General features: G+C 33.2%; 1 protein-coding gene across 2 annotated transcripts; it reads right to left on the bottom strand.

The window, feature by feature from the left end:
- Window positions 1-1,105: 1,105 nt before the first annotated feature.
- LOC107949489 (DNA gyrase subunit B, chloroplastic/mitochondrial) lies at window positions 1,106-14,466 on the bottom strand. 2 transcript variants are annotated; one of them, XM_016884145.2, is made up of 21 exons: window positions 14,250-14,466; window positions 13,955-14,096; window positions 13,765-13,845; window positions 13,559-13,672; window positions 13,080-13,136; window positions 12,177-12,278; window positions 10,921-11,071; window positions 10,744-10,820; window positions 10,425-10,535; window positions 9,149-9,219; window positions 8,666-8,807; window positions 8,089-8,187; window positions 7,827-7,955; window positions 7,577-7,691; window positions 6,630-6,697; window positions 3,383-3,496; window positions 3,184-3,300; window positions 3,055-3,108; window positions 2,860-2,965; window positions 1,708-1,838; window positions 1,106-1,389 (listed from the first exon to the last, which is right to left on the bottom strand). In XM_016884145.2, the coding sequence occupies exons 1-21, from the start codon at window positions 14,384-14,386 to the stop codon at window positions 1,321-1,323; spliced, it is 2,187 nt and encodes a 728-aa protein (XP_016739634.2). In that variant the 5' UTR covers window positions 14,387-14,466; the 3' UTR covers window positions 1,106-1,320. The 2 variants fall into 2 exon arrangements, with proteins under 2 accessions (XP_016739634.2, XP_016739635.2); XM_016884146.2 differs by lacking the exons at window positions 1,106-1,389; window positions 1,708-1,838; window positions 2,860-2,965; ... (1 more) ...; window positions 3,184-3,300; window positions 3,383-3,496 and adding an exon at window positions 4,381-4,485.
- Between the last annotated feature and the right edge of the window lie 750 nt (window positions 14,467-15,216).

A 15,216-nucleotide genomic window follows, 5' to 3' on the forward strand; every position in this document is an offset into this window, starting at 1 on the left:
AAATAATTTTTTTTCTCGTTGAATTTGTGGTCCCAAAACCACTGTTCCGACTAGGCCTAAAATCGAGCTATTACAGGTACTTCTTCAGAGATACCTATACATCTCCCAAAAGGTACATGTAATTTTCCAGAGGTACATGTGCCTCTGTTTTAATCTTGGCAAATTGCATTGTTTTGGCCTGTTTTGACTTTCAAAGGCCCGTTTAAGTCTCAGATGCCTCTAATCACCCTTAACCACTTCTAAATGATTTTAAGATGTTTTTAAAGCCTCAATATTTTTCCAAAACTTAATTTTATGAGTATATAAATTTATTTCAAGATTTCCGTTTCGTTTGTGCTTCAATAACATCTCTCATCCGTACCGTACACCGAGATGAGAAAGGGGTGTTACATTTTTTACGAAAAGAGGAAAGATGGAATTGATGTGTAAATAGGATATGGGGATAAGAAAAGTAATTTTCTTTACTTCCGGCTAAAGCTACATTGTCTTACTCTTTTATTTAAAGCACATAATATAAGAATATTATGTGAAAATTAATTTCTCCAAAAATTTAAAACAAATGCCATGTCATAATGAGTTAAATAATCAACGGGACAGTGAAAAAAATTAAAAAAATTTAAATGAGTGGCTAAAATATAAACATGCTAAAGTTTAATGACTAACTAGATAATTTACCTTTTAATTTGATTAGAGATTAACAATAATGGCACAAAATGAAATTTGATTGATGCAAAAGAAATTTTTCTATAATGGCAAAACCACAAATGGCTATTTTGAGTTCTGCATGATAAGTATGACGTTAATAGGAATATTTATTACGTCAACTGTTTTTTATTTTAGGATAGCCCAACTGAATTTTTAAATTTGAATTAATTTTGTTAGAATAATTTTTGAAATTTTGAAGTTTACGGGTTGAAATTGCTCATATATATAAATTCAATGATGGCATTTACTAGTAATAATGATTAGCCAAGTCGAATATAATTGAGAAAAATTGTAATCATAACATTTATTAAGGGAATGGATAGACAATTATTCGGGGAAGAAAATTTTGCTAAAATGAGGTTGTATATTAAGTATAGTATAAGAAAATCAAGATTTTCCATAAACATAAATCAGAGTTCTCTCATAATACGAGCCTTGAATATCTATAAATACAACATTTAATACTACACGAAAATACAAAATCCCGACCCACCTACATTAAATATTTCCCTTTTACCCACAATTAAAAGAGCAACATTCATGGGATAGGTAATTAGATTGTTTATCAAAATCTTTTATACCTGGATGTCTGTATGCAGTACTACAGATCCACACTCAAATATCCAGCTTATCGAGATTGATCTTGCTTGCGGAATTCTGGATGAGCTCCTTCCTTGCATCCACCTAAAAACAAATTAAAGCTAACTTACAACTCTTAAAATATTACTATGCATGAATGTGACAGAATTATGTGAATAAAATAAAGGATGCATAGCGCAATACATACGGGAATCCTTTTGGCCTCAACCAAATCCAGATTTCCCAACGGAGGTGTTCATGCTTACAAGAGCGGGGTAAGATAATAGAAGTACCACCAAATTAGAAACAATTAAATGCGCCTATTGCACTTGATTGGCTGATGCCACGATCTTTTGGTCAACGGAAAAAGTGGCACATCAATGTAAATAACCTATCCATGAACTAGATAGATGATCTACGTACCTGAGCTCCCATAAGGGATGAAAACACTCTATTAGCTTCAGCCGCATCTTCAACCACTAATTGCTTCAGTAGCCTTTGCTCAGGATCCATTGTTGTTTCCCACAGCTGAGCTGGCATCATCTCACCCAAACCTACATTACAACCATGCTCATTCCAATTAAAGTATGCAACCAATGCTGAATATCGAAAACTTATAAATTCCATATTTCAGTGAATCTTAATATTGCCGGAAGAAATTTTTGTGAGAAAGGCTCAACTAAAAACTGCATCATTATAGTTAAAAACAACAAAAAGAAAAAGAAAAGAAAAGGTGAAATGTAAGCAAATTACAGCTTTTTATATTTTTAGTAGTGATTTCTCTACCTATCATATATCTTAGTTTCGTTCTATTCTCAAAATGAAACTCATTTTCTTCTATCACATTTTTTAACAAAATACTTATTGTTAGATGTTATTATCCCACATCAATTGAGCATTGAGTTTCCCGCGGCCCTCCATTAAAGTCAAACCCTCCACCTACAGACAATTGGTTTTAGGTTGCAAGTTTAACAAGATATAAGAGCTCAGATTCAGTTATGTTGTTCTTCCCGCCTAACTCAATGTGAGCTTGATGACCCATAGTGAGGTTGTCCACAAGTAGACCTAAGAGCTACACGTGAGGGAGTGCTAAGTGGTGTTATTCAACATCTGTTTTATGTATTTAGTTTCCTATGGTCTTGTATTAAAGTAAAACCCCTCCACCTATAAAAATGTATAAAATGCTGGAAGAGGAAGGACTCCTATAAAATTTGCACGTCATTGCCCCTCTTTTCCTATAATTTGATCATCTTTTCTGATATGATATAAAGTTTCTACCTAAAGAAAAGTTCTATAATAACCAACTACTCTTTTAATACAAGGGAAGGAATCCTAGTGAACTCTAACAAGATGTTTTCATGTTGTCATAAAGAGTTCGCCTATAAATTGTTTTCTGTTTTTAAGCTTCTATCAAATTGAAAAATTAATGAATGCCAAATTCAAATAAGTGGACGAAAGCTTTCTTCAAGCTATGACAGGCACTTCGAAATTCTGTAAAGAATCTGTCTTCCTTCAAAATGAAATTGTCAATATAACCTTACTGCAAAAAGAGGACAAGAAAGATTTTATCCTTGCCTTTGAATCTCTGAATGTTGTATGATGCATTCTGCGGGAACAAGCTCAAGACCTTTTGAAGGTCTGCATCATGATAACAATAGTGTACTTGTTTTCCCCTTTCAACCTGATCATTGTAGCAAACCAGGAGAGAAATATATAAGCAAGCTATGAAATAGATTAAGTCCCCAAAATCCAGTGTAGCCACCAACAAACCTTGTAAAGAGGTGGAACACCAACATAAATGCAACCTTCATCAAATAAGGCTCTCTGCAAAGATCATAGGCATATCAATTTGTTTATCATTGTACCCACTAAATTGTGACACCTTTTAACACCGTCTACCTGATATCTGAAGAAAAATGTCAGAAGCAGAGTTCGGATATGAGCACCATCTACATCAGCATCTGTTAAGATAATGATCTTATGATACCGTAGGCTTTCTATTTTAAAATCCTCTCCCTGGGATTAAAAAAGATACAATACATGATATCATCAGTAATTTTCAAAAAGAAATTAAGCAAAATAACAACAAAATAAGTACCTTCACCCCAAGTCCAAGAGCAATAATCAAATTTTGAATTTCTTCGTTTTTGTACATTGCTGCCTCATCCCTCCTTTCAATATTCAAAATTTTACCCCTCAGAGGAAGGATGGCCTGAAACAACACAATTTCAGGCTAAATATGCTATATATGTCACAGGTAACTCTAATAAGTAAGGCAGGATTGCTATCCTGAAGAATAATCTATAGGTGCAAAGATAAGAATCATTTCATCTATGTAACTATTGCAAAACCACCAACATTCACAGAATAGAGGTCTACAACCCTGTTGCATTACGGAGTGTTATCGGAAATGAAGAAAAGAACATACACGAAAATAAGAAAAGAAAATACACTGATGAAAGTTACTTGTATTCCATCTCTAGGGTTAGCTTGTTTATATACAAGTTTACATAATCTAAATAGGGGAAAAATCAAATAAAATAAAATCTAGTCCTAGAATTAAGCCTAAGAATCTGTAATAAGGAGCACCATTTAATCAGTCAATTGTGTTTGGCTGACTAAAGTATAAACTCATGCTAAATGGCCACTTCCCAAACCATCTTAAAATACACCATAAGCCAACGTCTTAGGTCAAAACACTTAACCATCTAGAATCACCATGTGCCAGAAAGCATATCATGTATTTTGAGTAATTTGCATTGCGTAGCATAATAAGATCCACAAAGACATAACCGCAGTAGCATGCTACAGAGAAGACACAATATAAAGAATGCTAAGCTAAAGTGCTTTCTACCATGTAATAAGAATATAACTTAAAAGAAAAGAGGACTTCTGTGAAAATACAACATGCTTTACATGGTAACCTAAAGCTATGGGCCTTCTCAAAAGTTAAATGTCCCATTGGAAATGTACCTTTAAAATTTAACACAGCTAGTCAAGCAACAACATTGACACGATTGTTTGGACTTTAAAGAGCATTGGTCAAGTAGAAACATTGATAGCAGCAGTGGTACCTTCTCTCTTCCCTTGTTCTTTTGTTGTTAGACCATTCTCTCTTCTCCTTCCTTTCCTACTCATTCTCTTCCATATTATTTACTTTTTATTCCCTTCTACTCACTTCTTTCACTTCCTTTTGCTGCACTGAAAATCATCAAGGTGTCTCAAACGCATATCCCACATCCTCATCCATTGAAACAAGGACCAACCCTAAACTTACAAGCCTGAGTAGGGATTCTATGTACTAAAAATTGACGAAAGAGCTACAACTATCATAGTATTTTATTATTTCAGTCTAATTGATTATCAGACATGGATTACGGGCTAGGATTAATAATTATCTTCAGAGTTTTTAATATAGGGCTAGGATTGAAGCTTTATTTGTAACTCTAGTACAAATACATTGTAAAATAGATTTACGGCTGGAATGTAGTACTGCTAATGAATCTTATTATGGTTAGAAAAACCCTTTCATGATTATGGACACACAAACCGTGCATTACAAGGAAGATTGGAGGAGCAGTTGGTGCATGCCCTTGAATTAAATGGGATGGAACTAAGATCAATTTTTGCTAATTTCAATGGGAAAATGCTTGTGGGAAACAACTCAGATTGGGTACAGGGTGCACCCGATTCTTTGAACATGCTTCTTGAGATTGGCTTTTGAAGAAGTGGTGGTGATGGCAATGAAAGCAGAAGAGGAAGAAGAAAAGTTGCAATAACAACAACCAAAAAGACAAGAAAACTGAAACCTGCGATCAAAAAGAGAAGAAAAAGAGAGCAGCAGCTAGAAAGAGAAGGAAAAGAAAGCAGCAGCAGGAAAGAGAAGGAAAGAAGCAAGGGAAATGTGGCAGAAAAGGTTTATGGGCTTGAATGATGTTGGCCCAAAAGATTTTTATATCAAATCAATTTAAATTAAAGTGTTTGATGGCCCAAAAAGGAAGGGTTGACCCAAAGTATTGTTAATTGATAATAATTAAAAATAAATTTGATAATTTAAACATTTTAAAAGAAATTCACTTTTATAAAAATAAGAATTCTTATTTATATAAAATACAAATATATAATATATTATATATTATAATATTTAATATAATTAAATTTATATATTATATATATAATATTTTATAATTATTATAGATAATCTACAAGATAAAATTATATTAAGAATCCATGTACCCGTATCCTCGAACCCTTTTTAGCCTAATCCCCATGTCCTAGTTGGCATGCCTAACACTTGGATAACAAAAGAAGAGCCTAAGAGAGATGATCCATAAATGTTTGCTGAAGAGATGAAGTTTTCTTGCCAGAATCAAGTTTTCCAATCTAGGGAGAATGAAGCAGTAGCTACTCCTATTATGTTATTTTATCATTTCAATCTTATTAATTATTATACAAAGATGCATGGCAATCTTTAGAGTTTAAACCTAGGGCTAGAATTAAAGCTTTATTTGTTGTAACCGTATTATTAATAAGCTATAATTTTTTTGTTTAATAGACTTCAAAAATTAGAGGTTCATTTAACCATATGTTTTCCAGGAGTTCAACTTTTATCTTACTCATTTTCAGCCTTAGTTCTATTGATTTGTTGGTTTTCTACCTAAACCTCCCAAAAACGGCCTAGCTAATTTGGTCCGATTTTGAGTGACCGCCACCTTCATATGTTTCACAAAACTGTTGACATGTAATGCACTAAAATGTTCTTGTTTTTTAATTAATAGAGTTTAGAAACTAGATGTTTATCTCAACTTTTATCTTACTTGTTTTCAGCCTTAGTACTATTTGATTTGCAGCTGCTTTCTCCCTAAGCCTCTTTAACAATGGTCTGGTTTTAAGTATTGCCACTTTCATATGTTTCACAAAACTGTTAACATAAAATAATGTATTAAAATGCTATAATAGCAAACTAAAAAACTTAGTGGGCAGATGAAAACATTTGCACAACAATACCAGTCCTATTGTGGCATCAATTGGTTAGAATCTGCAGCTATAAGCATCATGAGACTAGCCAATTGTCAATATGTATGACAGATTTCATAAGCAAAGTTCTCCCACTCCACTACACCTTATCTTTATATGTACAGAAGGTGCGACTTTTAAAATTTAGTACTTTTTAACATCCTAGCTTCTGCAAGCAAAAATATTTTCCATCATCGCTATAAAAGAAATGCTTAAATAATTGAAGCCTAGATACCAGAAACATCCAAAAAATTTTCTGGCATGTTTCAAGAAATTGCTTGACAACTAAATTGAATCTGTTCTACCCAATTCCCATGGAAAAGTATTACCTGAAAGCGCCTATCGCGGCCTTGCTTGGCACTGCCACCAGCTGAGTCTCCTTCAACTATGAAAATTTCTGCATAATGTAACCATAAAGATAATTTTTAGACACTCACAAGTAGCAGATGGAATGCATTATCATTTATTTTGAAGCATGTAGAATCCACAAAATGAAAAATAAAGTCCTAGTTAACTTAATCCCTCAACCAGCATAATTTCATTCTCTGAGAACTGAATTTTCTTGAAAAGATATGCTACATGTCTTGGTTCAGATATTTGCTATTTTAATCATAATACTAAAACCAAAAGGACACCAAATACCTTGGTTCTTAATATGGAATTCCAGAACCTAAAATATCCTATGCAATTGCACATTAATACCCATCCCAAAGTTCAAGCAACAAACATCATCTAACCACAGGCAAAAATATTTAGAGAGAAACTACTCTTTGCTCAGTATTCAGAAAGAATATATAGAAAGGTGCAAAAACCATTCAAAGGGAAAAAGTTCATAGAAGTATGTACAACAAAACTATATCTCATGTAAGGATGTTGAGAAGGAGAAAATAATAAAGACAGAAAAACCTTCAGCAAAGAGAATTTGAAAAATATTATGCTCAAAAAATGATAACAGGTATTTCTTTTACTCTATTAAGCAATTGCAGCAAAAAATAATAATAAATCATTAAAATACAACACTGAGAATTGAAACTAGATGAAACACCAAATATTGATCTTTACTCAATTGGCAATTGCTATAAGGAACACAAACAGAACTTAGTAACAAGATACCAAAATGGTTGAATCAATAATGAGGCCAATTATGCCAAGTGAGAAATGAAACTACAACAAGAACACAATTAATATGAGAAAATTCCCATAAAAACCCTCATTATGATCCAAATGCACCTACCATATAAGTCAAAAAAAAAAATCAAATGGAAGCAACATTTACCAGATTCTTCTGGATTTGTGGATGAACAATCAGCCAGTTTTCCAGGAAGAGATGATGATTTTAACACACTCTTTTGCCGGACTAATTCCCTTGCCCTCTTCGCTGCAAGAGCTGCCTGTTTGCAAAACAACAACATGAGTTCATCATTGTTATGTAGTTAGTGCCAGTAGACATATAAAGCCCTTAGATAAGGTAACCAGTGAGTCAATAACAAGGTCAAAAGAAAGTTTATAACAGATGAAGAAAGTACCTTGAAAGCATTTAGGGACTTGGAAAGGATTGAATCAAGTACATCTGGATGCAACTCCAAATATTCAGTAAGAAACTCTTGAACAGATTGATCAACCACTTTTCGCACCTCAGGATTTCCCAATCTTGTCTTTTATTGATAAATAAAAATTCATCATGTCATCATAACAGCAATGTAGTACATGCACCAGATTCAAGCTATCAAGAGCATCACTATGCAAGAATAATAGGATGACATGAATACCATGATATACAAATAATACCTTAGTTTGTCCTTCAAATTCTGGATTTGACACTTTCACAGAAATAATGCATGTCAGTCCCTCCCTAACATGTTCACCACTTAAGCTAATATCCTTATCCTGAAAGATACAGAAGATGAATATAAGAGCATAGATCAGAAGTACCTCAAACCATCCATGTGCAAAATAACTGTTAAACTTGAATCAACAACGTCAATAAACACATTTGAAGTATTTAAAGTGCTTTAATTACTAATTAGACAGAACAGAATGATTTAACTACTTTTTGCTTAGACCTTAAAAGCACATTAACAGAGGTTTGCAACTTAAATGGCTTTGCTTCGGCCTGAAAAGGTGCAGATAAAGGTTTTTATGATGAAAGCTTTTCAAAATCTATGCCGACCAAGCCAATACAATCTTCCAAAACAAACACAATCCTTGTAGATCTTTCCTTGGAATATGGGACGAATAATAAAAGTTAGTTGGTACTCCCCATAGCAAAGAAGAAAACTGCTCTAAAGAAAAATAAATAAAAAAAGTTCAACAAAAGGTGAGCAAGAACAGAGATCTTCCAAATAGAAAACATCAATAAAGATACCCTGATAATCTTAGACTTTTTTCCAAGGTTATTGAGGACTCTTGTCAATGAAGCCTTGACCCCTTCTATATGTGTGCCACCATCAATCGTTCGTATGCTGTTGGCATAACCCAACATTGTATCTGAATATGCATCTGAACACCTAGTAGACGATGAACAAACCAGCCAAATCACATGGATTATTCAGGGAATAATACGAAACACAGTAGTACATCATAGAAAATTAGACACCAAACACGTCCTGAAACTGACATCCTTGTGTATATGGTTAACCTAGCACCCTTAAATGTGTATATATATAGATTCCATCAAATAAACTCTCCAGTAAATGCATGAAAGGTATGAATTTAGTAATGGCAGGTGTTGCTAATTCTTCAAAGGTAAACAAACAGCATTTATTATGTTTAAAATATATGGTATGAGAGATGATATTTGTTTATCGTGAAAAAGACATCAATATGAACAAAGTGATTAGTGGTTTACCACTGGAGAGCAACATCAATTATGGTTCCATCTATTTGTCTGCTGAAACCTAGCACATCATGAAGTGGTTTCTGAATCAAAGAACCAGAAGTTACATGCAAATTTCAGATATAGATCCAAGCATTCTAGATTGCAAAAGCAGAATACACTTGCAATAATACAATTTGTGAAGATCCACTGATGAAAAGCACTGCAAATCAAGAATTTGCATCAACCTACTTTTATTTCATCAGTAATTTTGCAACAGATAATAATAATAAATTACCCAAAAAGAAAAGCTCAGTTTTCCAGCCAGAACTTAAATACCCTATCTGGGACAAAAAAGCAGGCTGAGGAATACAAAGTTTCCATCATGTAAGTGAGAACTCATGACTTTATCTCGCATACTAGAGCCTCTAAGGCTGAAAGACTGGAAATCCATTTATAACATATGCATTGCTCCCCAGACCCAACAGAATATAAGTTCATCAGTAATAATAATTACATGAGAACATGATCACGACATATTACATTTATTTTTGCATGGATTATAAATTCCCAAGTAACCTGATTGTTCTGCACTTGCCTATTAGCAAATTTCAAAGCCTATAATGGCAGTAAGTCTTACTTTTACCATCATTTTGGTGTTCTAGAACAAATAATGATAATATTGACGAACTAAAGCCACATATGGTGCAATACATAGCCTCGTAATTGAAAACCTATCAACTTCATGCACCTTTTAGAACAATATAGTGCCATCAAAACTATCAAATATATAAAAATATGGGCAGAATAGCCTTCCATTTCGATTTTTACATGAGCAAACACCTTGAAACAGGTTATTCATTGGTAACCCCGAAACAATTGTTGAATAAAAGGAACCTTGCCCCTAAGATGATCCCATCATGACAAAAATTAAATTAAAGGATATAAATCTTTATCTTTAATCCTCCCCCCCCCATGTCAAATTTTCTCAAGAAATTTCTAAGCATTCCATAAAATCAATCAAGTGAACCATCACTATCAACTCATAACCCATTACTCAGGTTCAATAACTAATAACTATATCATTTAGTAGTAAAGGGACGAAAACCATCTACAATTAGAAAAATTAAGTTCTTGTTACATGTTTCCCATTAATCACTTTATGCATATAAATATAACAGGATGAGGAAGTGGGAAATTAGCATAAAAGCAAACAAAAGGAAAAGGAAGGGGATGACCAAGGAACAATTCATAAAATATAGAAGAATGCGTGGAAAGAGAATGAGAGATAAAAAACACAAGCCCAAACCTTATCAGCATTTAGCCATTTCACATATTCAAACAGTCCCCCAGCAAAGAAATATTCATTATAAAGGCTCTTCTCTGGATCATTATCTTCTTTTTTAAGAGTGATAGTAAGCTGCAAAGGTCAATTCAAAAAAGTAAAGCTATAACACCAGAAGGTATGGTCTCAGATTTATACTACATTAGGAAATTGATAGACAGGAAAATTCCTAAGATGATATTCCCTTTTATGTTTGGCCATTACAATGAAATATCACAATTAATGTAAAGCATTATGGGGATTGATCATAGAATAGTGACCTGACTAGATGTGATAAATTTACCTTAGGGTTCAGAAAAGCAAGTTCTCTAATTCGTCCAGCAAGTGTGTTGTAGTCAAACTCAATTGCCGTGGTAAATACTGCGGGTTAAATTAAATCAAAAGAACAAATATTAAATCATAAAATCTGATTATCCTAAATAACTATGAAATTTTTTTTTAAAAAAAACAAAGGGCATACTTTTATTGTCAGGCCAAAACCAAATGCATGTCCCTTGACGATCCTTTGATTCAGTCGAAAGCCCATGACATGTTAGTGCCATTACAGGCTTCCCCCGTGAATATTTTTGCCGGTATTCCATTCCATCTCTCCAAACAGTGACTTCTAATGCCTGCAAAGAAAGAGATGGTCAACTTAAAATAAGTGATCATCAACTCCTCCAAAACCTTGATTAAAATTTAGCAAGAAATCACTGCCACCATAATAAAATATCTGATACTCTCTTGAGTACAAACATTAGTGTTCTCAGTCAAGATTTATGCATAAAATATGAATGGAAATGAAGTTAGAAGTACACTTTATCATAACCTGAGCATAGTACATATTATGTTCAAGGACATAGGAAGTAACAAAAGAAAATTAATAAACAAATCAGAAGAGAAAAAGTCAATGACCAATAGCCAAGAGGCTCAAATGTAAACCAAGTTAGTCAAAAGCAAGGTACAGTTAAGGCAATATGCCCTAAGGTCATCTTCGGCTCCCCTAAAACCATTCGCTAGAGAAAATGTTAGGTAAGATTATTTTAAGTAAATAAATATTTAGAGAACAATATATATCTTGTACGTTAGATATTATGGTATAGCCATAAGTGTCAAATTTCACTGTACATGGATTTTAGTTTGTAGATTACGTGATGGCATAGAAAGTTAACCTTGCAATTATTCAACCATAAACCACATTGGAGAAGAATAACTCAATCTACAAAGGATAAAAGAAAAAGACTCAAATGATGTAAATGAAACAAAGGAAAAGATCCATGTTGGACAGACCCAGTTTCCAGTCTGTCAATGCTTCAAAGACAGAAAATAATAAATCAAGGTGATGACAAGACAATAAGTACATGGAGGATAAGTGGCCTCTAGTTTTTGCCAATTTTTTGTTCAATTTCATTGTTTTAGCCTTTTAAGAGGGGAGGACAAGATCAGAAAATTATGCTCTCATATATGAGCACCATTGCTGTAAATCTCACACAGAGTTGTCAGTTACCTTCATCAACAGCACCCCCCCGGCCCCCAAAAAAAAGAAAAAATAGAAGATTAAAAAATACTCTATTTTGCTTTCATCTTTTTTGGGGGTTTGAGGCATCTTCTAGAACCCAAAATCATTTAAGAAAATAGATGAGTGCCTAAGCCTATCCCACTCTTGACAACTGACATAAATAAAACTAAATAAAACCAGAAATGAGAAAATTGTAAAATTTGAAATATTATTCATACCTCGGATAAGGCATTAACCACAGATAAACCCACACCATGCAAGCCACCAGAGATACTGTAACCACTACTTAAGCCACCAAACTTGCCACCTGCATGTAACACCTGCAGAATAAGATGAATACGTAACTAGCATAAAATAATCCATTTTGTAAAAGAAAAATGCAATACATTCAAAACCCAACTAATTTAACAAATATTATTCTCATCAAAGCAAACACAACCTTCCAATACTTATGTCTGCTTTAAGAATTTAGACATGCAATACCGATCACCTGTTGCACCAATTAGAACATGTCCTTAGTCTATTGAGAATATGGCCCCCGGTCTTTTACAAAAAGGTATTAGACAAAGAATTTAGAAGCTATATTTCTCACGATTCCTTCAGCAAATACACCACTTACTTTTATGACATTTAGGAAAACGAATATTAAACAAAGAAGTTTTGGTAGAAATTAACTCACATTTCCATCATTCAAAGTAACCATCAAGATTTGAATTTTATAGTTATACAATTCATGCAAATTTTCTAAAAGCAGAAAATTTGATCCAGTATTTTGAAGACATTACAGATGGTGTATATCTCACATTTCCTTAAGCAAATAGACCATGCATTTTTATGACAATCTAGCAGTCTAAAGCCATGCCAATGGATTAGAAGGTTATACAATGAGGTAAAATGGAGAACTACAAGAATGCAAAAATATGCATCCTCCTTCAAAGCACCCTAAGGAATACCCGAAGCATGGTATCAAAATCCATGCAAATCAGAGATGCAAGACCTAGCCAAGAAAATTACAGGACCAACAAGGAGAGTGCTTTATTTATATGACTTTCTTGAAGAAGTTCCTCAGAAACTTCAATATTAAAACCGAAAATGGCTACAGGATTGTTTATGCTTTTTACCGTCAACACTGTTTCCAAGGCAGATTTCTTTGTGACAGGATGGAAATCAGTTGGAATCTGCAATTCATCAGTGCTACCAAGTTAAAAGCAATAGGAAAACACATAATAGCAGGCAGAAATAACAGATAGCTTTTAGCCATAATATCTGGAAGTAAAACAATCGAAATGGTCTACATTGCAAACACATTATGACCAAGAGTAAGTTTAGGTCGTATATACCAAGATTATGACAAGAAAATTCTTATTGACTGTTCGTACAATTAACATCTCAGGATAATGTACTGAGCATGAATAAGTGATCTAGAGATATTGACTACAAAAAGATATATGCTGCACACATAGAGAAAACAAGGTATTGGAAAAAATAGACTGGACACTAAAGTTAAATTCACAGGATAGAAATTTTTAAAACACATTTGACAACAAATGCAATACTAACTAACATCATTTCTAGCAGTAAAATAATATGAGTTGCATACCCCACGCCCATTATCAGTTATGCTCACGGAACCATTTGAATGTAAAACAACATCTATTTGTGTTGCAAAACCTGCTTGAGCCTCATCAACAGCATTATCCAATATCTCGTATACCTAATAGGAAGAAGTAAAATCAAACGTCTAATGAATTTTACCACCAAAGTTACTAGAAATATCAAAAGAAAAAAAAAAGAAAAAGAAATTACCAAATGGTGCAAACCACGAGGACCTGTACTTCCAATATACATTCCGGGTCTTTTTCTAACAGGGTCCAATCCTTCCAGAACCTAAAGATGTTACAAGACATTCCTTAGAACCAAAACTAAGCAATGTAATAACAGCACCAAAACTAAATTAAAGAATGTATTAAAAGAGGGTACTGTTTTTCAAAATTACCTGAATTTGCTCAGAGTTATAAGCTTTCGAGCTTTTGCTTCCATGAAAAGATTCAGTTGTGATGTTAGAAGACATAAATGCCCTTGGCGTAAGTACATTTTGAACTGGAAACCAGCAAATGCTCTTCAATGCAAAGTTTGTCCTGCAAAATCAGTGACAAATAGAAAATGAGAAAAGGCAAATAAAAACAAAACCCGCATTAACCATTCACCCAACTTCGCATTCTTTCCCACTTAATGGAGAAAAAAAGGGGGGGGGAAGGAAAATCGGTGAAACGAGAGAAAAGAAGAAAAACCTGGGGTGGAAGAAGATGGAATAACAAGGATAGGAAGCGAGAGAATGAAAAGAAGGAAAATGAACAAAAAAATGAGAGCGAGAGGCCATAAGACGAAGAGGAAGATGAGGATAAAGATATCGCGGAAGAAGCGCCATCAAACAGCGGCACTTTGGGTTTTAGAGTGTTTTCTTCGATTTTTGACTCCACGCGAAATGTGATTTATAAATCCTAAAAACCTCCTTCGGTTTCCCTTTGTCTCTATTAAAACCCTACAGAGTAATTAGTGACTGGAATTATGGTTATCTTAGTCAGTATAATTTTTTTTTTAAAATTCATTTTTTGGGAAATTTATTTTAATGTTTTTTAGTGTATTTAATATAGTATATTTTTTAAATTTATTTTTTTATATAAAAATAATAATATAAAAATTTTAATATGAGCAAGTCAGGTCAGGCTCGAGTTTTAGTATTTTTATTCGGGTCAGATTTGGACAAAATTTTAAGTCTATTTTTCAGACCAAGGTCGAATCTAGAAAACCACCCTAAATTTTTTACTTTGTCTAACCTAACCCATAGACAACCTTAAATACAACAATAATGTATGTGACTATTATACTATAATAATAATACAAGAAAATTCCTTATAGCTAGTTATTTTAGTATAGTGTCCAATTAACATGTATTTAAATCTAAGCATTGAATCAATATCTCATACTTATGATAACATGATAGCAAGATAAATTCGTATTTTTAATATATTTATTTTTAGCTAATTATCGAATAAAATGCTATTAAATTTGGATCTTTTTTATCAAGAATGAAGTTGGTATGTTGAATTCAAACTCTACAAAAAGGGGATAAATTGAAACAAAAAGTAAAGAGGAGAGCTTGATTGAAAGATTGAAGATTCAAGGATGACGGGATAAATATTGAATATTCAAGGATGACTGGATAAAGATTGAATGATTTTTTATATTGTTACAATT

This window comes from Gossypium hirsutum, chromosome D03 (genome assembly GCF_007990345.1).
Source record: "Gossypium hirsutum isolate 1008001.06 chromosome D03, Gossypium_hirsutum_v2.1, whole genome shotgun sequence".
In the NCBI taxonomy this organism is placed as follows: Eukaryota; Viridiplantae; Streptophyta; class Magnoliopsida; order Malvales; family Malvaceae; genus Gossypium; species Gossypium hirsutum.

Bases quoted from the DNA above. Each gene is read 5' to 3' on its own strand.
- LOC107949489 (XM_016884145.2), bottom strand. From the start codon at position 14,386: ATGGCGCTTCTTCCGCGATATCTTTATCCTCATCTTCCTCTTCGTCTT. The intron at 10,821-10,920 runs GTATGCCCTTTG...TTTAACCCGCAG, and splicing joins GTTTTGGCCTGACAATAAAA to TATTTACCACGGCAATTGAG. The intron at 1,839-2,859 runs GCAAGGATAAAA...GTTGTAATGTAG, and splicing joins CAACATTCAGAGATTCAAAG to GTTTGGGTGAGATGATGCCA.